The sequence below is a fragment of the Eschrichtius robustus genome, chromosome X (assembly GCF_028021215.1).
Source record: "Eschrichtius robustus isolate mEscRob2 chromosome X, mEscRob2.pri, whole genome shotgun sequence".
Classification (NCBI taxonomy): domain Eukaryota; kingdom Metazoa; phylum Chordata; class Mammalia; order Artiodactyla; family Eschrichtiidae; genus Eschrichtius; species Eschrichtius robustus.
The window spans coordinates 134407826-134429713 of NC_090845.1; the positions used below are offsets into that span (position 1 = coordinate 134407826).

General features: G+C 59.8%; 1 protein-coding gene across 2 annotated transcripts; it reads left to right on the plus strand.

The window, feature by feature from the left end:
- The first annotated feature begins 96 nt into the window (after window positions 1–96).
- Window positions 97–18754, plus strand: ABCD1 (ATP binding cassette subfamily D member 1). 2 transcript variants are annotated; one of them, XM_068533189.1, is made up of 10 exons: window positions 97–138; window positions 4494–4674; window positions 9938–10080; window positions 10170–10338; window positions 10908–11002; window positions 13865–14010; window positions 14443–14588; window positions 16962–17046; window positions 17337–17462; window positions 17562–18754. In XM_068533189.1, the coding sequence occupies exons 2-10, from the start codon at window positions 4578–4580 to the stop codon at window positions 17767–17769; spliced, it is 1215 nt and encodes a 404-aa protein (XP_068389290.1). In that variant the 5' UTR covers window positions 97–138; window positions 4494–4577; the 3' UTR covers window positions 17770–18754. The 2 variants fall into 2 exon arrangements, with proteins under 2 accessions (XP_068389290.1, XP_068389289.1); XM_068533188.1 differs by lacking the exon at window positions 97–138 and adding an exon at window positions 357–1654.
- The last annotated feature ends 3134 nt before the right edge of the window (window positions 18755–21888 follow it).

A 21888-nucleotide genomic window follows, 5' to 3' on the forward strand; every position in this document is an offset into this window, starting at 1 on the left:
GCCGCGAGCCCCCGGAGGCCCCGCCCACGGCCGTTTTCCGCCCCGCCCCCGAGCCGAGGCTCCGACGCCCAGGACTGGGGAAGAAGCTGCGCCTCGGGCGCGCGGGGAGACGGGGCGAGGCCTTGGCGGGAAGGCGAGGTGCAGCTTCTCTAGCCCGCGCGGTCCTCCCACGTCTCTGTGGTCCGGGGAGGGGGCGGGGCCCAACCGTGGGGCGAGAACGGGGTGGGGCGCCCCGCGCCCTGGCTCCGCCTCCCACCCCTCCTCCGCCTCCCACCCCTCCTCCGCCTCCTCCCCTTCCCCCGAGTTCACCCTGGGGAAGGGTGGGTGGGTAGGTGGGGATTCTGGGCGGGTGGCGGAGTCACAGTCGCTTCAGCCAGGCTGCGGAGCGGACGGACGCGCCCGGTGCCCCGGGGGAGGGGCGCCACCAGGGGAGGAGGAGGTGGAGAGGAAAAGACGCCCTCTCTGCCCGAGACCTCTGGAGGCTCTGACCCCAGGGACCAGGGGACTGACAAGTTCCTCCACCTCGGCTGCCTGAAGAGGCCGCGACCCTGGAGGGCCCTGAGCCCACCGCACCAGGGGGCCCAGCACCACCCGGGTGGCCTAAAGCGACAGTCTCAGGGACCACTGCGAGGTTTCCAGTTGCCTAGACAACGAGCCTGGGGTCAGAGCCACCACCCTTCCAGCCACCTGCCTCCTCTGCTGCCTCAGGCACCAGTCCCAGCCCCGTGAGTCCAGCCCAGGTGACATGACGGTGCTCTCGACCCCCCGGCCCTCGCGGGTGACCACGCTGAAGCGCACAGCTGTGGTCCTGGCCCTCACGGCCTATGGAGCCCACAAAATCTACCCCCTGGTGCGGCAGTGCCTGGCTCCGGCCAGGGGCCCTCAGACGCCGGCTGGGGAGTCCCCGCAGGAGGCCTCCGGGGCCACGGTGGGCGCAGCGGCCAAGGCCGGTGTCAACCGGGTGTTCTTCCAGCGACTCCTGTGGCTCCTGAGGCTGCTCTTCCCCAGGATCCTGTGCCGGGAGACGGGGCTGCTGGCGCTGCACTCAGCCGCCCTGGTGAGCCGGACTTTCCTGTCGGTGTACGTGGCCCGCCTGGACGGCCGGCTGGCCCGCTGCATCGTGCGCAAGGACCCCCGGGCCTTCGGCTGGCAGCTCCTGCAGTGGCTCCTCATCGCGCTCCCCGCCACCTTCGTCAACAGCGCCATCCGCTACCTAGAGGGCCGACTGGCTCTGGCGTTCCGCAGCCGGCTGGTGGCCCACGCCTACAGCCTCTACTTCTCCCAGCAGACCTACTACCGGGTCAGCAACATGGACGGGCGGCTCCGCAACCCGGACCAGTCCCTGACGGAGGATGTGGTGGCCTTTGCCGCCTCCGTGGCCCACCTCTACTCCAACCTGACCAAGCCGCTCCTGGACGTGGCTGTGACCACCTACACCCTGGTTCGAGTGGCCCGCTCCCGCGGGGCCGGCACAGCCTGGCCCTCGGCCATCGCTGGCCTTGTGGTGTTCCTCACGGCCAACGTGCTGCGAGCCTTCTCACCCAAGTTCGGGGAGCTGGTGGCAGAGGAGGCGCGGCGGAAGGGGGAGTTGCGCTACATGCACTCCCGGGTGGTGGCCAACTCGGAGGAGATTGCCTTCTATGGGGGCCACGAGGTGGGGCAGGTTGGGGTGCCGGAAAGCGTGTAGCTGGGGGCTCAGGGGCAGGAGAGCCAGGGCTGCCTGCGGCTGATGCCAGAGGTGTGGGCCAACCAGGGCCTTGGGCAGCTCAGATGGCACAGTAATGGAGAAGCAGGAAGGCTGGGTGGGGACTGCCCTGGGCCACTTCTGCTTCCTCTCCGCCTCAGTTTTCTTGGTCTTAGGGCTGTGGACCCTGGCAATTTGAGACCAGAGTTCCCTGGTTGCCCCATGCCTGCAGCCAACAGAAAGGAGGCTCCTGCCATCTGGGGACGCGGCCTGCTGCCTGGCCCCTCCTGGGCCCCCAGACCCTTTGAAGGCTGGCCTCTGGCCCAGCTGGCCGGCCGGGCAGGCGGGCATTATGGGCATGACTCAGCCCAAGCGGAGGTTAACGAGCAGCACGCAGCGTGCCGGCCGCAGCGGTGGCGGAGCTCAGCGCTCCAGGTCAAGGCTTCCCCCATCCGGAGCCCGAAGGCCCGCCTGGCTGTGGGCTTGGCCGCCTCCCTCGCGAGGCCCCGGCCCAGGATGCCGGGCCCAGGCCGCCACTGCGGCAGGACGCACTTCCTGCCCGCCCGGCGGCCACCCTGCCCCCAGCGTGGCCGCCCTTCCGCCCGGGTCCCAGTCGTGCAGCTTCCCGGCAGGCCGGGTCGGGGGGCCGGGCCAGCTACGGCCAGTAGCCCGGGCCTGGGAAAGGTTACTCCAGGCCAGTGCTCCCTTTATCTCGCCTCGGCCCCTCCCCTTCCTCGTGCCTGGGGTTGCGGCTGCCTCCGGCTAGGCTCTCTGCAACTCTAGTTTCGGTTTCCCAGTGCTTCTCGGGGGAGGGGCACGATGGCATCCATCTCGTGAAGGCCCATGTGTCCTCCCCGGGTCAGGTGGCCTTGTGCCCCAGACCTTGTCTCACTGGCCGCGCATCACTTCAGGCAGAGAGGCAGGCTTGTCTCTGATTTTTAAAAAGGGTTTATTCCTGAGCAGATAGGGGGCATCCCGGGCATGGGCTGGGCTCCAGATTAGGAGAAAAAGTGCCTGGTCTGCAGCTGCAACCCCCTCTCCTCCTCTCCTGTCCTCTGGGCCGCAGGGCCTTGGCAGGCAGCCGTGGCCTTGGGTGAGGCACTTGGCACGTTCCCCGTAGCTACATTGTCAGCCCCAGCCAGCACTCCTGCCAGCTCCCAGCACGAGCCTGGATTGCCCGGGTTCTCAGAGTAGGCGTGCTCATTTCAGGAACAGGAGATCGGCTTGAGGCAGAGCCACTGAGCGGTGCCTCAGACCTGGGTGGTGGGGGTAGAAGAGAGATCACTGGCTCCTTGAAGGACTTCCTCTGGGCTAGTTTCAGCAAACTGCATGCTCACCGGGAGGATTCACCAGCCAGGGCGGGAGGGACCTTGTGAGCGTCCACAGCCTGTCTGTTTAGGCCTCAGCCAAAGGCCTGAAAGCAGTGTGGAGTGATGGGCCTTCATGGGTGGGTTGATTGCCCTTACTGTGTAGGCAGGTGGCTCACCTCAGTCCCATTGGCTGATGTCCCCATGCCCAGGCTCAGATCAACAGGCTAGGGCAGAGGTGACTGGCTGGAGGGCAGACAGCAGGGTATTCTGCTGTTATTGGGATCTCAGGGAGGAGGCTTATTTAGACACGTGCATACAAGCACACACAGCCTCTCATTGGCTTGTGCCTAGGTAGACCTTTCTTCATAACTGGAAGCATGAAGCATCGTTTTCAAGAATTTGGTCCTCCTAATGGCTCAGCCAATGTGATCCAAATTCCATACCTCTTGCTACCTCCAGGCTGTGTGAGCTGGGGCAGGTCACTTTGCCTATCTGGGCTGCAATGGACATGAGAATACACACACAGTGGGACATGGTGAGAATCAAATGGAGAGTCAGCTGTGAAACCACTTGGCAAAGGAAACGGTTCTAGGCTGGGCAGCTATTGTCAGTCAGGGGTGGGAAGGCGGGGCTAGGGCATGTGCCCCCCGACCAAGAAATCTATGCCCCAATGGCCACCTTGCTGTGACTGCTTCCTGACCACTACAGCCCCCCGCCCGTCTAACTGCTGCTGTCACAGAGAGCCTCTTTCTCTCCCACTCCCGCCCCTCCTGTCTCTTCTCCAGGCCCTGCACAGGTCCCTCTCCTGAGATGGCAGGTAGTGGCCAGTGCAGGAAGGGGAGGGCAGGGGAGGCCCACTCACTGCTGAGTGGGTGGGCTGGAGTCCTCAGCTGGCTTGGGCGTGGGGCTGTCCACTGAGGGCGACGCCTGCACGAGCTGGCTTGGGAGTGTGCCCTGCAGGTTCTGGTGGGAGAATGCAGTGCAAGTTTCTCACCCAGAGGAACTGTGGGAAAGTAGAGGGAGGCGGGGCCTGAGCAGGTAGAGATTATTGAACCAAGTCCTTCAAAACCAACAACCGCTTTTTGCTTTCCTGTGCTGTCCTTCGCTTAGTTCAGGGTAGCCCCCCAGCAGTTGCCCAAAGAAATGGGCAAGGTGGCTGCCCTCAGCCCGTCTCGAGAAGCTGTCCAGGGCAAAGAGAGGGGTGTGGTAAGCACCCCAGCTGAAGAGGTAGCGGAAACGGGATGAGCGCGGGCCTCGGGAGGTGGGGGGGTGAGCCCCTTCACTGCCGCTGTACCCCAATGCTGTGATGTCGGTCCCATACCTCCCCCGAGTTTGAGACCTGTCCCCTGTAAACGTGGCCCAGTCCTAACCCCCGGCTCTCAACCTTGTCGTGGTCATCAAACAGCATGGCCTGTGTGAGCGACACTTGGGGACTCTCGCTGTCACCCCTGTGGGACTGACCGCCAGGCCTCTGGGTCTCCGGTGCCCCATCCCTGCAGGTGGAGCTGGCCCTGCTGCAGCACTCCTACCAGGACCTGGCTTCGCAGATCAACCTCATTCTGCTGGAGCGCCTGTGGTACGTCATGCTGGAGCAGTTCCTCATGAAGTACGTGTGGAGCGCCTCGGGACTGCTCATGGTGGCCGTCCCCATCATCACCGCCACCGGCTACTCAGAGTCAGGTGAGAGGGGGCCTGTCCTCCTGCACCACTGGGCTAGGCTTGGGGGGCCCCAGTGCTCAGCCGGCCCACCTGACTTTTCTACTGGGGTCGGGGGGCACCCGGCAGGTCACACTCTCCCGGAGCTCCTCGCTGCCTGCCACCCTGTGTGCGGCTCCCCTTTACAGCATCTCACGCTTCTTGGTCCCACTTGGCCAAGCTCAGGGACTGCAACTCAGGAACAGCCTTCACCAGGCGCACGCACCCTTGCACAGCTGGCCCTGTCCTCGGCTCATCTTGGAAGTGGGAGGGTGGGGAAGTACGTCGAGGGAGCCCCTTCCTGGCTTGGGCTTTGGCTTTCCCACCCACGCCTACAATAGCTCTTGCAGGTTGTCGAGGGCAGAGCCCTCTTCCCCAAGGCCTTGGGGGGACCGGGAAGGATTCGCATTTTGTTCCTCTGCTGGTTTGCAAGGAATTCATTCTGTTTGCAGTCTTTTCGTGGTTGCCCTTCGAAGGTTAATGTGCTTACTTGAGAACAGTCTGGGTTAATCAATAGCTCCTCCTCCTCTGGGCCCTTACTTAGAACACATGGACTGCAGGACCAGCCCGCCTGGCGTGCTGATGTCCCCGGCAACAGCTTCGCCATTGCTTTATCCGGTTGGTGCGTGTTCAGATTCACCTGTGAGTTTCTGCTTTCTTGGCTTCCCAGCCCTTCCCCGCGGCCCAGTGACCCTCCTTCAGACAGCCGTCCTTCAGAAGTTCTTACTGTGAGGCTTTCATCGTGGAGCTTCGAGATTATTTTCTTGTCTGAAAATGTCTTTCTTTATCCTCCCCCCTACCCCCGAACTGAAGTTCATTTGGGTGAGGGAGTTGAGACGGATGCTCGGTCTCTCTCAGCCCATTGACAACATCCCGTTACCTCCGTTGGAAAATCTGTTACCAGCTTAACTGCTCTCAGCAGCCTGCGTGGTCTGCCTGGTTAGACTTTTCTCTTTTTCTGCAGTTTCTTTAGGAAGCGTTTGCCTGTGCATTTCTGTCTATTCGGCTTGAGACTTGTTGTATGGCCGTTGAATACTCAGATTGTTCCATTGTTCTGGAAAGTTCTCAGCTATTATCTTTTCAAATATTGCTTCTCTCATTCTTTTCACTTTTTCCTTCTGGAACTCTCACTACATGTTGGGCTTCTCACTCCTTTGTGGCTCTCCGTCTCTCTTCACTTTTCCCCATCTAGCACTATCTATGCTGAATTCTGGGAGGTTCCCTCAGATTTTCTTGCTCACGCATTTGCTAGTTTTCTCTTCAGCGGCATCTAATTTGAATTTTCCTTTTTTTCTGGCCACACCGCGCTGCATGAGGGATCTTAGTTCTCCGACCAGGGATCGAACCCGTGCCCCCCGCATTGGAAGCGCAGAGCCTTAACTACTGGACCGCCAGGGAAGTCCCTAATTTGAATTGTTTTTTATTTCAATGACTATTTCTGTAAAGTTCTGCCGGCGACCATATTAATCATGCTCATTCCATGGTCTCTGTGCAGCTATTCGGTTGTCTGAATTCTTGGGGGTCTAAGCCAGCTTTATCTTCCATCTGCCGGTCTTCTTTGCTTGCGGTCGTTGTGGGTTCTGCGGCCTAACTGGAGGGTAGGATTCCCCTGCGCACATTTGCTTTACTTTTAGCCAAGCGGCTCCCCGGTAATGAACCAGTTGGAGGCCACTTTCATGTTAACTTCTCTGCTTGGGGGAGGAGGGGGTCCCCGCACTTGCAGGTGATATTAATTTGCAGCCCAGACACATAATTACAGATTCTTAGAGGAGACCTTTTGGTCCTTGCACCTGGAGCCCTGTCTTCTCCGTCTCTGGGGATGTCACAGGAGCACCTGACTACTGGCTTCTCTTCTCACTCCTGGGAATTTCCCTTGCTTTCCCGCAAGCACAGTTCTGATTTAAAAGGTGTCATATTTTATGCAGTTTGGTAGTAAGAGGGTTTTCAGATATACGTAAAGAGAGGGAGCCTGACGTGCGTGTTTCAGAACCAGAAGTCTCTCTGTTTCTCTCCCTATTGGTGTCTCTCCCTTGGGGCTTCCGTACCCTCAGCTGTCTGTCCCTCTCTGGGTGACCCCTAAGAGGAAAGATCTAATTGGAGGGGGTAATTGCTTCCACCAATGGACCTACACAGAGGGTGGCCTTGATTTAGGCCAGGAGCATGGGAATGGACCCAGGAGGAAACCAAGCCGTGGTTTCTGTGAGGAAGTGCCTGTGCCCGCTTCCCTCTGAAGCTGGCACTGGGCACAGCTCAGCCTGTCTAGTCCCCGAGGCCTCTGCCTCCTCTGAAGGCCTAGGACTTTTTGGCGCCTCTGCTGTGTCGGGCTCTGTGGGCGATTCAGAGCCCTGAGCTCCTGTCCCCACCCTCACGGCCCTTGTAGCCAGTCACCTGTGAACATGTGGACCGCTCCCATCCCCCTTGCTCACTCCGCTTGTCTCACTGGCCTTGCCCGCAGCACCAGGCCTGCTTCTGCCTCAGGCCCTTTGCTCCTTCTCGTGCTGCCAGGAATGCTCTTTCCTCTGCCATCCCGCGGCCCCTCCCTCCCTCTATGGGAGCTCTGCTCACAGGCACCCTCTAGGTGAGACCCCCGCCCCGCCTTTCTCTCCCCCTCCCCCGCCTCGCTGCTCTTCAAAGTGCTGAACAGCCCGTCTGCTCCATGTCTGCGGCTGCCTTATAGAGGCTCTGCCACTTTAAACTCAAGGAGGCCAGAGCTTTGTCTGTTTTGTCCCTGCTGTGTCCCCAGTAACCGGACACAGAGAGTGCTGGGAACCGGGTGAGGAGGCAAGCGATTATCCACAGGGGAAGGTGTAGCTACCTTTGCCTTTCTGGCCTGCCGGCATGGCGGCCTGGCCGGGAAGAGCTATCAGGTGTCTGGCTCTGGGGCACTCATCTTAGCCCCCAAGGCTCCGAGGAAAGCTGCAGAGGGTTATGCTGTCTCCAGGGAGGGGCCCACTGTTGCCAGGGCCCCCGCGCAGACCCTTTCCCTTTGTGCGCAGTCCCTTTCCAGCTCTCAGGATGTCCGGGGAGGAGGGTTTGTGTCCCCCCTGCCTAGGGACCTTAGACTGTGTCAGAATCACCACTCCCCTCCCCCGCCCAGTTCCCTGGACTCCTGGTGCTCTAGCCAGCTGTCTGGCCCTATCCACCCCACACTGCACCTGCCCTGACCTGACTCCCTGGCCCTTCCCAGCCCACCCCCACCATCACATCCTTGAGGCTCCAACCTCAGATCCATTTATGCCCCTGGATAGAGTTAGCCCTCAGAGTTGGCCTCCCCCGTGCTCCCCATCACCATTTCCAGAACATTCCTTGTGTAAAAACCTTGCCCCTCTAGGGGGGTCCAACGGTCAAGGGAGTCAAGGCCATTGACAAGAGAGGGTTGAAGTGAGCGACCATGGGGTGTCAACTGAGACAGAAAAGAAAAAAGCAAGTCAAGACAGGAGTAGGCTCTCAGGGAGAAATAGTAGTACTGAGGATGGCCACAGAATACGGCAGCAAGGGGAGAGATGAGGGCGACACGGGGTAGACCGGAGGTCTGAAAGGGGATATTCCTGTTTGAGAGGCTCGGGAGGGGCTGCCGTTGTAGTGCAGGACACAGTATCTGCGTTATTGAGATGTAATTAACATACCATACAATTAGGCCTTTTTACGGGTACAATTCAGTGGTTTTTGATATAGTCACAAAGTTGTGCAACCATCACCACTATGTCTAGAACATTGTCACCACCCCAACAAGAAAGCCCGGACCCATTAGTGGTCACTCCCCACCCCACCTGGCAGCCCCCAGCGACCATTAATCTTCCTGTCGCTATGGGTTTGCGTCTTCCGGACATTTCATATAAATGGAATCACACGATATGTGGCCTTCTGTATCTGGCTTTTTTTGCTTAGCATCGTGTTTTTACGATTCATCCACGCTGTAGGATTAATCAGTACTTTATTCCTTCTTATGGCTCAGTAACGTTCCATTGTATGTATATAGCTACCACATTGTGTTTATTCGCTCATCCATCGGTAGACATTTGGGTTGTTTCCATCTTTCGGCTCTTACGAATAACGCTGCTACGCATACTCATGTATCATTTTTTGTGTGGACCTCTGTCTTCACTCCTCTTGGATATATGTACATCTAGGAGTGGAATTGCTGGGTCATTTGGTAACCCTCTGTTTAACATTTGGAAGAACTGCCAAACTTGTCTTCCACAGCAGCTGCACCATCGTTCAGCCCCACCAGCGGTGTCTCATGGGCCCAACTGCTCCACTTCCTCACCAACACTTTTACTGTCTTTTCAGTTATAGCCATCCTAGTGAGTGTGAAGTGGTGTCTCATTGCAGTTTTGATTTTGTATTTCCCTGGTGACCAATAAACATCTTTTCCTGTGCTTCTTGGCCATTTGTATATCTTACAGAGGAAATGTTTATTCGGATCCTTTGCCCATTGTTTAATTGATTCGTTTGTCTCTTTATTGTTGAATTGAAAAAGTTCTTTATGTATTCTGGGACCTGGGCCCTTATCAGATATATGATCTGCAGATATTTTCTTCCAGTCTGTAGGTTGTGTTTTCACCTTCTGGATGATTTACTTTGGTGCCCAAAACTTTTTACGTCTGTCGAAGCTCCCTTACCTGTTTTGCTTTTGTCACTTGTGCTTTTTGGTGTCGTATTTAAGGAGCCATGCCTAATCCCAGGGCACGAAGGTTTACCCCTGCTTTCTTCTAAGAGTTGTGTAGTCTTAGCTCTTCCGTGCAGGCCGGTGCTCCACCCTGAGTTAGTTTTTGTGGGTGGTGTGCGGTAGGGGTCCTTCTTTTTTTTTTTTTTTAAGAAACTTTTTTATTTTACTTTATTTTATTTATTTATTTATGGCTGTGTTGGGTCTTCATTTCTGTGCGAGGGCTTTCTCCAGTTGCGGCAAGCGGGGGCCACTCTTCATCGCGGTGCGCGGGCCTCTCACTATCGCGGCCTCTCTTGTTGCGGAGCACAGGCTCCAGACGCGCAGGCTCAGCAATTGTGGCCCACGGGCCCAGTTGCTCCGCAGCATGTGGGATTTTCCCAGACCAGGGCTCGAACCCGTGTCCCCTGAATTGGCAGGCAGACCCTCAACCACTGCGCCACCAGGGAAGGGGTCCTTCTTTTGCATGTGGATACCCGGCTGTCCGAGCACCATTGGCTGGCCAGACTTCCGCTCTCCCCCAGTGGGTCAGCTAGGATTTTCCACTGTCCTTGCCACTCCCTGCCCCACTGTGCTCTGCAGACTCGGAGGTGGCGAAGAAGGCGGCCCTGCAGACGAGGGGGGAGGAGCTGGTGAGCGAGCGCACGGAGGCCTTCACCGTCGCCCGCAACCTCCTCACAGCTGCCGCGGACGCCATCGAGCGGGTCATGGCGTCCTACAAGGAGGTAACCCCTGCCCAGCCCCTGCCCCTACCGTCTCCCCTGCCTCCCTGCCCCCAATGGCAGGGGCTGAGCCAGGGTCACACTCCCTGCAGGTGACAGAGTTGGCTGGCTACACAGCCCGGGTCCACGAGATGTTCCAGGTATTTGAAGACGTCCGGCACTGCCGTTTCAAGAGGCCCGGGGAGCCAGAGGACACTCAGGCGGGGTCCGGGGCCGTGGTGAGGTCCGGTGTCCGTGTGGAGGGGTCCCTGCAGATCCGAGGTAAGGGTGCCCTCCCCAGAGAGGCCGCCCTGGTCCCGGCCCTCCCGCAGCAGGCTGCCCGGCGCCCCACGGAGGGCTTCCTGGGCACGTTGCGGCCCCCGCAGCCCTCCCTCTCAGAGCAGTCGCCGCTGGCCACCGCGCTCACGTGCCCAGTCCCTTCCAGGTGCCCCGGCCAGGGTTTCCCTTTGCGAGAGAGGGGGGCGTGGTCCCTGAGCGAAGGGGCTCACTCACCCACGCAGGTAGCGAGAGAAAGTTCGAAGCTCCAGTAGGGGCTGGGGCGCTGTGCAAGAGGCCCCAGGCGTCGGAGCCGCCTTTCGGATGGTGTGGCGTTGAGGGGCTACAGGAGCGGACCCACGCTCGGGTTCCAGGGGCCAGGGAACCAGCTTTGCCCCTCCGCCGCCCGGAGCACAGCAAGGGGGCTGTAGTCAGCTGGCGGGCAGCCGCACTGTATTCCCGAGGGCCCCTGGGCCGCACACTGGTGCGCTGGCGCGGGTTGGGGGTACACGGCGCGCACCGGAGGTGGACGGAGAGCTCTGCTCCTTCTCTCCCTCCTCGCGTTCCCTCTCCAGGCCAAGTGGTGGATGTGGAGCAGGGCATCGTGTGTGAGGACATCCCCATCGTCACGCCCGCGGGGGAGGTGGTGGTGGCCAGCCTCAACATCAGGGTAGGTCGAAGGGCGGAGGCGAGCCCCAACCTGGAGGCACGGGCGGGGCCGAGCCCAGCTCTGGGGCCCGGGGCCTGGCCTTCTGCACCCACCTCAGCCCTCAGCATCCAGCCCGGCCAGCCTGCCTGCACTGCCAGTAGCCATTGACCCCAGGTCTACGTGGCAGGCAGGCTAAGCTCAAGGTGAAAGACCGACGTGTCTCTGACTGACTGTTAGTTCTGGGGTAGTGGAGTCAGAGCTGATTAAAAGAGACCAGTGATTACCTGGATTGGGCTGGAGTCACCCAAAGGTTCCTGGCCCTGTCGTTGCCAGCACCCCACGCCCACCCCTATCCCTGAGTAGCCCAGGACTTTGGGACTCTGGTCCAACTCCAGCTGTGATGAAAGAGATTCTATTCCACTGACCCGGGCTTGAGGTCCCACAGATCTGCTGTGAGAGGCCCCCAGGGCGCGTGTGTGCCGGGCGCAGCCTGGCCCACTGGGAGGGCTCTCAACCATTACGCAATCTGTCTGTGGAGAGGATGCCCTGGGGGCAGACATCCACCAGTGACCTGTGTCCCCAGCCAGGGCTTTGGACAGGGTCAGGGAGTGATAGAGTGAAGGGGAGTCCTGGGTGCAGGAGTCATTCATTCATTCATTCATTCATTCAACTAATGTTCCCTGAGCTCCAGGCTGGACACTGTAAACCACAGGTAAATCAGGGGAGCCCCAGAGGGTTACAGAGATCCCGGATTTGGGACTTCCCTGGTGGTCCAGCGGTTAAGACTCCACGCTTCCACTGCCAAGGGCGCGGGTTTGATCCCCGGTCAGGGAACTAAGATCCCACATGCCGCCCAGTGTGGCCAAAATAAACTTTAAAAAAAAAAGAAAAGATCCATGGTTAGACGGCTGTCCCGGGTCCAGTGAGGGCCACAGGAAAGGTAGAGCAGAGGTCTACATCCCTGGGGGAGTAGAGGTGACATGAAGCTTCACCCAGGAGCCTCCGGGCGGGCAGGCGGGCAGCGTGGTGAAGAAGAGGGCAGGGACGAGGAGCCAAGGGACTTCGGGTCCAGGTCCTGCACGGGCCACATGTGCCCCGCTGAGGAGCCAGGGCAGCGGAAGCCATGGCCAGGCAGGGAATGAGCAGGAAGGGCCAGTGTGCCTAGAGCTCCTTTCCTTGATGTGCTGAGAGGGGATCTGAGAGCCAGTTGGAGGCTGGACGCAGGCCAGTGGTGCGAGGCCCATCGCCCCTGGCAGTAGTCACCCTTGGGGTGTGGGGCTGCCACTGACGGCCAGTTTATGCAGGGTGAATGACTTCCAGGCAGGCCCAGTGGAAGCCCAGCTGGGCAAAGCTCAGAGGCCATGGTGAGCAGGGGCGCAGCTGGTTAGAGAGCGAGGTCAGGCGAGGAACGGGTGACCAGGAGCTGAGCAAGGGCTCTGTCCTGGCAGAGCCGCTGGTGGAGCTGGGCTCTGGGGCTGGGAGATGTTGGGGACGGGGAGCAGTTCCTGGCCCTGATCAGCCAGGTGATAGGGTCAGAAGGGCGGTCGGAGAGATGCAGGGAAGGAGACAAGGGAGGCAGCCGTGGAGCTGGCTGGGGCCGAGGCAGCTCTCCCGGAGCCAGGCACACAGAGGAGCCGGGGCCTGACCAACCAGCCCTCCCACATCTGCACGGAGGGAGGCCTGGGCCCTGCCCAGGGGAGTTTATAGTCTAACGAAGGAGGAACAGCAAACGAGGGGCTCAACCAAAAGAAGTTCAGATCAGGGTGTCTAGGCCTCTCCCAGCTTCTGGTGTTTTGCCTTCATCTTTTTTTTTTTTTTTTTTTTGGCTGCGTTGGGTCTTCGTGGCTGCGCGCGGGCTTTCTCTAGTTGCCGCGAGCGGGGGCTACTCTTCGTTGCGGTGCACGGGCTTCTCATTGCGGTGGCTTCTCTTGTTGTCGAGCACCAGCTCTAGGCGTGCGGGCTCAGTAGTTACGGCACTTAGGCTCAGTAGTTGTGGCTCACGGGCCCAGTTGCTCCGCGGCATGTGGCATCTTCCCGGACCAGGGCTTGAACCCGTGTCTCCTGCACTGGCAGGCAGATTCTCAGCCACTGCACCACCAGGGAAGCCCCTGCCTTCATCTTCACATGGCACTCTCCCTGTGCACGTGCCTCTGTGTCCAAATGTCTCCTATTTATAAGGACACCAGGTCACACTGGATTAGGGGCCCACCCCACTCCTCATCTAAATTTCATTATATCCGCAAAGCCTCTATTTCCAAGTAAGGTCACATTCTGAGGTCCTGGGAGTTAGGACTCCAACATAGGACTCTTTGAGGGGATACGGTTCAACCCATGGCACTGACCGAGATAAAGCAGACGGACGCGCGTATCCGCCACACTCTGGGATCTCGCGAGGACTGCACTGGCTGGAAGGCCCTTAGGGTTGCTGTGGTGTCACACATGGCGGTGGGCGGCGGGAGCTGTACCCCACGTGCCTTGACTCCGTGCCTCATGCTCTCCCCACCCCGAGGACGGCGGGCTCCCTGCCATCCGCACGCTCCCCGCCTGCTCGGGCGGCCTTTTTCCTGTAGCAGGTGTTTCCAGAACACCAGTGGACACGATGTAATCGGCTCACGGGGGGCCTCAGGCGCTTGACGCTTGGCTTCCACGTGAAGTGGGGTGGCTGGGCTGCAGGCTGACGTTGACCTCCTGGGGCACGTAGCCGTTTGTTGGACTGTGGCAGAACAGGCCCTCCTCCTGCTGGCCCCCTGCTCTCTGGTGCATGTCGGGGCCGCCATGCCTCACCTAGAGACGGGGGACGGCGCGTGCTGGGCGCGGGCGGGGCTGTCAGGCAGGCCGCGGGTGGGGGGGCCGGGCCGGGTCCCACGGCCGCTGCCTCTGCAGGTGGAAGAGGGCACGCACCTGCTCATCACGGGCCCCAACGGCTGCGGCAAGAGCTCCCTGTTCCGCATCCTGGGCGGTCTCTGGCCCACCTACGGCGGCGTGCTCTACAAGCCCCCGCCCCAGCGCATGTTCTACGTCCCCCAGAGGTGAGCGCTGGGGTGATGGGGCCACCGGCGGGGGGTGGGGGGGGAGGGAGGGAGCCCGAGTCCCCAGGTCCGCCCCCACCCCCCTGACCTGCGGAACCTGACGTCCCGGAGGTGGCAGGGCCTGAGGCCTGGGCAGAGGACGGCAGGGTGCTGCCACTCCACCCCAACCCGCTCGCCCAGCGGCTTCACAGCGGGGGGGTGCGTGTGCACGCATGAGTGTGTGTGGGCGAGTACCTGCACGTGTGCCGTGATGCGTGCGTGCAAGCTGAGTGTGCGTGCGTGTGGGAGTGGGTGGGCGCGGCACGCTGCGCGGCGGCCTTCCGGCCAGCCCCTCTCACGCAGGCAGGGCCCACGCGGAGCCTGCTCGGGCACAGGGCGTCGGCAGGGAAGCCGGGCTGCCCTGCCCTCGGTGGACACGTGGCTCTCCCGCAGGCCCTACATGTCTGTGGGCTCCTTGCGCGACCAAGTGATCTACCCGGACTCGGTGGAGGACATGCGAAGGAAGGGCTTTTCAGAGCAGCACCTGGAAGCCATTCTGGACATCGTGCACCTGAACCACATCCTGCAGCGGGAAGGAGGTAGGAGGAGGGGCACCCCACTCATCAGTGCCACAGGGGAAGCCATCGATCGATCGTCCTTTGTCCCAAGGCTCAGCCGGGGAACCTGCCGCTGCCCCTGCCCGTGCCTCCCTCCTGGCCCCCGAGGGAGGAAGACTACCCCAACTGACGTTCGGGAGTCCGAAGTGCTTTGTGGCCTGCAGAGCCCCGCCCCCTGGGGAGGACCGACAGGAAGCGGCGGCCCCAGACGGCCTGAGTGCGCTCCACTCAGGAAGGGAGCCAAGCCTGGCGGGGGCCATCCAGCGGGGCACCCTCTCCAGGCTCTGGGCTCCGTGGCAGGCAGGGCCTCTTGGGCCAGGCAGGGAAGCGACAGGTCAGTTATGCATTTCAGGCTGCCTCTTGGGCCAGGCAGGGAAGCGACAGGTCAGTTATGCATTTCAGGGAGAGGGCAGAGCACGGCTGTGGGCAGGGCAGCCTGGAGTGTGCATGGCGGGAGCAGAGGTGGAGGGGACGCCTGCCCACCCACGTGTCTGGCTCGAGCCTGGGAGGTGTGTCCCCTGGGAAGAGACCGCAGGAGGGAGGGACAGGCCGATGGCCAGAGAACGCATCGCTTGGGGACTTCTCAGGTTGGTCTTTAATTGCCTATCGTGCCCAGAGGGGCGGAAGAGGAGAGTGCGGCCCAGCTGCCAGATTTTGGATTTTTATACTGAAAGCTGAGCGGCAGAGCTCCAAGTCCTACCTAGGCTACCAAGGGGCAGCTTGACCTTGAGCAAAACCTGACCTCTTGAGATGCTTTCCACCTGTAGAAGGGGCCAGGCACCAGTCTCAACCTCAGTGCCAGCAGTAAATGAAAGAGCGCCTGTGAAGACCCATGGGGGCTCTGCAGGACATGGCAGATGACTCATGAGAGTCCTTCCCAGGTGTTGTCACCTGTGCAGAAAGGGGGCCGCAGGCGGTGGATTCAGTGGGGCTGCTCCTCCCGGGCCTGCCCTGCTTGCCATGGTCCCTGCAAAGCTTCATCCCCAGCTTCCCCCTGGCCTGGTCGGGCCTCTTTCGCTCGCCCTGGGAGTGTACCCCTCCTGCTGGGCTCCACACACCCCTGAGTGCCTGGGGCCCCTGAGGTCGGCCATTACACCCATTAGCATCGAGTTCAGCTGTGAGTCATAGAACCATCAGCCAACAGTGGCTGAAATAATTTACACGTTCATCTTACCGTGACATAGAAGTCCTGAGGAAGGCAGGCCGCAGTTGGTGGGGGCAGCCCCACTCGACGAAGGCCCCCAGGTCACTCTGCTATATGTGGCTTCCTTTCCCAAGGTCACCTCGCGGTCCAAGGTGGCTGCTCCGGCATCACATCATATCCCAGGCCATAGGATGGAGAAAGTGGCAGGGGCGGTGGGGGGGGGGGGTGTGCAAATCATAGAGTGAATGCCGTCTGTCTTTTAAAGAAAGTTCCAGAAGCTGCCACGTGTGTAACACTTACACTTATACCCCATTGGCCAGAATTCAGTCCTGTGGTTAAACCTCTCATCAAGGCAAGCTGGGGGATTTTGTCTTTTTTGTGTGTGGCCACATGCCCTGCCAAAATCGCTAGTTTTCTGGGAAGGCAGTGGAGGGAGCAGGCGAGGAGGCGTTTCCGATGAATCACCCACTCGCCTCCTGAGCCTCGCTGACGTGCTCTGCCAAGCAGGGACGCACAGGCCTGGCGCCTGGGGGTGAGAAGCCTTCTGGAGAGCCCATCGCAGCCATCCTTGAGGCTCTGCCATGACTGTTTGATGCCCACTGGCACTTCATTAGCACCCCATTAGGCCCTGTGTGAGTTTGCTGGCGCCACAGATTGGGTGGGGCAAACGACAGAGACATACCGTCTTCCCGTTGTGCAGGCCGGGAAGCCAAGATCCAGGGGCGTGGGCAGGGGCAGTTCCTTCTGGGGACCGTGAGGGAGGGTCTGTTCCAGGCCTCTCTCCCTGGCTTGGAGTTGCCATCTGCTCCTTGTGTCTTCACGTCGTCTCTCCTCTGTGCGTGTCTGCGTCTCCAAATGTCCCCTTTTTATAAGGACACCAGTCCCATTGGATGAGGACCCACCCCGGTGACCTCACTTTAATTCGATCACCTCTGTAAAGACCCTGTCTCCAAATGCAGTGGCATTCTTATGCCCTGCGGGTGAGGGCTCCCATGTATCTTTTCTTGGAGGGGATGTAATTCTGGTCCCAACTCTTTTGAACTATTCCGGTGTCCCCACAGACGGACAGGTACCCAGAGCACACGTCCCCAGTGGACAGCCTTTCCCTGAGTCACGTGCGCTGCCGTGTTCCGCTATCGTGGTGGCCCGGGCCCTCTGCCCGTGCTGCCCGGCCCCTGTTGAACTGAACGGCGACCTTTGTCCCCTGCCAGGCTGGGAGGCCGTGTGTGACTGGAAGGACGTTCTGTCCGGGGGCGAGAAGCAGAGAGTTGGCATGGCCCGCATGTTCTACCACAGGTGAGCCGCGCTGCCCTGAGTGGTCGTGCTCCCTCGGGCACTGGGAGTCCTCCGAGCCGGCGGCAGAGACAAGGGTGCTCCCTGGGTGCTCCCTGGGACCCCCTTAAGTAGGAAGGGCAGCGCCACCAGGAGGCCTTGCCCTGCCCCCCCAGGGCCCAGCAGGGATGGGACCGCAAGGACGGGGGTCAGCACGCAGATCAGGCTTCCCGCCCCCACTGGGGCCTGGGGCCGGCCCGGGCTGTTGGCCTTGGAGGGTCCACAGGCTCACCCACTCAGCCCCCACCCCCAAGGCCCAAGTACGCCCTCCTGGATGAATGTACCAGTGCCGTGAGCATCGACGTGGAAGGCAAGATCTTCCAGGCGGCCAAGGATGCAGGCATCGCCCTGCTTTCCATCACCCACCGACCCTCCCTGTGGTAGGTGCCCTCCCTTCCGGTGAGCGACGCGCCCGTGGCTTTGCAGCTGGGGAGGGGGCAGTGCTGCCAAACAACCTCCCGCTCCCTCTCCTGGTACAGGAAGTACCACACACACTTACTACAGTTCGACGGGGAGGGTGGCTGGAAGTTCGAGAAGCTGGACTCCGCCGCCCGCCTGAGCCTGACTGAGGAAAAGCAGCGGCTCGAGCAGCAGCTGGCGGGCATCCCCAAGATGCAGCGGCGCCTCCAGGAGCTCTGCCAGATCCTGGGCCAAGGCCCCGGAGTCCTCCAGGCCGCTGCCACCTGACAGACGGCCCTGGCTCTTAGCCCTTGGCCCACGCCCCACACCGAGCCCTCGGATCATGTGAAGGAAACGGAGCGCCTGCCCACCAAGCTTCCCCCCACCCCGCCCCCGCCCCGCTGCGGGCCCACCCTGCATGCTTTGCCGTCCTCCCAGGCTTCCCAGAGGACAGCCAGCGAAACCCGTGCCCACTTCCCAGCCCCACCAGACTGGGACCCGGGCGAGTGGAAGGGGAGAGGGGCCAGAGGCGCGGCCCCGCTCACAGCACCAGCCCGTGCCCAGGAGCCTTGGTGTCTGCAGGGCAGCGCCTCCTCCTGAGTCTGGAGTCCTCCCATTCCCTCCTCTGCGGTCCCTTGGAGACATCGCGGCCGGTCCATCTCTCTACTGCCATCGTCCCAGTGGCCTGCCGAGGCTCCCGTTCCCCGGAACACCCTTACTGCCATAAAAACGGCCAAGTGGGCCCCGCGATGAGGCAGGGCCTCCTCATCTGTGCCCCTTCTCCCCACCAGTCATCCCAAAGAGCCCTCGGGAGAAAGAATTGCACAGCATTTCCTACCGAGCAATGACAGGAATGTAGTCCCGTCCCCCTCCGTCCCCAGCCCTCTCTCCTTCAAGGTAATTTATTGCATTCCTCTTTGTAGCCCTCTCCGGCGCCAACGTGAGCACCCTGCCAGCGGGGGAGGTGGCCTGGGCCCCTCAGCCAGCCCCCAGCCAGCCCGCCACCCCACCAGCCTACACTGCCAACCGCCAGGGCGTGGGTGGGGGCGGGCCAGGCGGGGGGCGCAGGGACGCTGGGGCTGCCGGGCGTGAGGGCACCGCTGTGCCCAGTTCAGTGCCAAGGAGGGGTCAGTGGGGAAGCTGTCTCTGCAAAGACGGCCCCCACCCGAGGGGGAGACCCCGCCGCCGCGCCGCCGTGTGCCTTTCAGGCCGTCAGCCCTCGGATCGGGGAACCTCCCTCAGTTCCTCAGTAAAACCTCCTGTGGAAAGTGCAGTCCTGCCTCCCAGCCTCTTTGTCCGTCGGGGCTTGGGGGAGGGGCTTGGGGGAGAGGCGGGAGGGGCCGCAGTGGCCTGGGTGGGGAGGAGGAGCCTTGAGCCCCACCCCCAGCCGAAGATGCTGCCCTGCACGTTCTCCGGCAGACACGGCCGTGGGCAGGCGGCGCCAGCAACATGTCACAAAAAGAATGGCTGTGACCACCTAGAGGGGTGGGATAGGGAGGGTGGGAGGGAGGGAGATGCAAGAGGGAGGAGATATGGGAACATATGCATATGTATAACTGATTCACTTTGTTGTAAAGCAGAAACTAACACACCATTGTAAAGCAATTATACTCCAATAAAGCTGTTGAAAAAAAAAAAGAATGGCTGAGCCGGAAGAGGACCCAGCCCGACCTTGTGCCAGGCTGGAGAGGAGAGGACCAAGGTCCGGTCCACCCGTGATGAGCTCCGAGAGAGATACTGAGAGAAAAACAGCGAGCTGCCAAATGGGCTGGCAGGGGACACGGAGGAGGAAGAGTCCTGAGCCAGCCGGGCAAGGAGCAGTGGGGACACAGTGCTTCTAGACCTTCTAGGAGGGGGTAACGCTTGTGCAGAGGCCCAGGGGTGAACCAGGAGCAAGATGCAGGATATCAATGCCAAGTGCAGGGGGAAGGGCGGGGCCTCGCTTACAGAGCCTGGACTTCAGAAGCAATGAGAAGCCACTGAAGGGTTTTCAGCAGGATGGAAACAACATGGGATTCACGCTTAAAGGAGGCTGCGTTGAGGGTTGCTTGGAGGGAGGCAAGAGCACTGCGCTTGGCCCTCACCCACTGCTGGTGGGACAGAGGTGGGGCAGCCATCATGGGGAACAGTGTGGCGGGTCCTGGAAAGCTAGGCAGAGTTCCCATGCGACGCAGCACTTCCACTCGGAGATGTAGACCCAAGAGAATGGAAAATAGATGTTCAATCAAAACCTTATACATGGGGCTTCCCTGGTGGCGCAGTGGTTAAGAATCCGCCTGCCACGCAGGGGACACGGGTTAGAGCCCTGTTCCGGGAAGATCCCACATGCCACGAAGCAACTAAGCCCATGCGCCACAACTACTGAGCCTGTGCTCTAGGGCCCACGAGCCACAACTACTGAGCCCACGTGCCACAACTACTGAAGCCCGTGCACCTAGAGCCCGTGCTCCGCAGCAAGAGAAGCCACCGCAATGCGAAGCCCGCGCACAGCAACGAAGACCCAATGCAGCCAAAAATAATTTTTTTAAAAAGTCTTTAAAAAAAAAAACAAACCTTATACGTGGGGCTTCCCTGGTGGCACAGTGGTTAAGAATCCACCTGCCAATGCAGGGGACACAGGTTCAAGCCCTGGTCCGGGAAGATCCCACATGCCGCGGAGCAGCTAAGCCTGTGCACCACAACCACTGAGCCTGCGCTCTAGAGCCCATGAGCCACAACTCCTGAGCCCGCATGCCACAACTAATGAAGCCCGTGCACCTAGAGTCCGTGCTCCGCAACAAGAGAAGCCACCGCAATGAGAAGCCTGCGCACCACGACGAAGAGTAGCCCCCACTCGCCGTAACTAGAGAAAGCCCGTACGCAGCAACGAAGACCCAACGCAGCCAAAAATAATAAATAGATAAATAAAAATTTTTTTAAAAACCCTTATACATGAACATTCTTAACAGTACTATTGATGGTAACCAAAAGTGGAAACAACTCCGATGTCCATCAACAGATGAATGGACAAGCAAAATGTGGTCTGTCCATACAATGGAGTATTATTCAGCTTGACAAAGAAAGCAGACCAATGGGTGCCAGGGGCTGGGTAGTGACTGCTGAATGGGGTCAAGGTTTCCTTTTGGGGTAATGAGAATGTTCTGGAACTATAGAGGTGACAGTTGCACAATACTGTCAGTATGCTAAATACCAGCAAATTGTGCACTTTAAAAGGGTTAATTTTGTGTTATGTGAATTTCACCTCAAAAAATAGATAATAGATGATGGATACATTGATCATAAAGAGGTAGAAGTGATCGATGATTGATAGATAATAAAGAGAGATGATAGACTGGTGATGATGATAGATGGATGGATGGATCACAGGTAAAGAGATAGATACATAGACATAGACGGAGGAGCACACTGCTTGACGCAACCCAGGCCAGACGTGCTGAGGCCTGAAATCCCAGATGCACTAGAGAGATTAGAAGAAAGTCACGCGGGGGGTACCTCAGACTCTGGGGGAGGGGACAGGTGGAGTGAGAGTCAAGGTGACCCCTGGGTTCTGGCTTGGGTGGCCGGTTGGGCGATGGCATCCATTGCGGAAGAAGGGACAGGTCGGGGAGAAGGTGCTGCCCGATTAGTGCTTGCTGGGCCCAGGCCCTTGGCCCCAGCGGAAATGATGAGTAAGCGCTAGGAGGGTGCGGCTGGCTGAGAGCTCCACGCTGGAGGTGGTCCGAGGGTGCATTGGCCAGCAGAGAGGCAGCTGGTGGTTGAAGAGACGCGTGGATGCGAGGTGCTTGGTCTCTCATCTGGGGGATGGGAGATAGACTGCGTTTTCTTTGAGTTTTTTTTTTTTTTTTAATTTATTTTTGGCTGTATTGGGTCTTCGTTGCTGCGCGCGGGCTTTCTCTAGTTGCGGCGAGCAGGGGCCACTCTTCGCCGCGGTGCACGGACTTCTCATTGCGGTGGCTTCTCTTGTTGTGGAGCACCAGCTCTAGGCATGTGGGCTCAGTAGTTGTGGCACTCAGGCTCAGTAGTTGTGGCTCACAGGCTCTAGAGCGCAGGCTCAGTAGTTGTGGCGCACGGGCTTAGTTGCTCCGCGGCATGTGGGATCTTCCCGGACCAGGGCTCGAACCCGTGTCCCCTGCATTGGCAGGCGATTCTTAACCACTGCGCCACCAGGGAAGTCCCTTAGCTGAGTTTTGAGGTTAGGATTTGTTCCTGATCCAGGACAAGTGGCAATTTGGAGGGTTAGGAGCTGTTCCTCCATCTCTGCCCAACATTGTGCAAGTCGTCCCTACCTGATAATAAATCCTTTTTTTTTTTCAACTTACAAAGCTAGAATGGTTCTGTGGTCTGCCACCAAGCCCTAATTGATACAAATGGAAACAGACATACCCAGGGAATACCATTCAAAAGGAA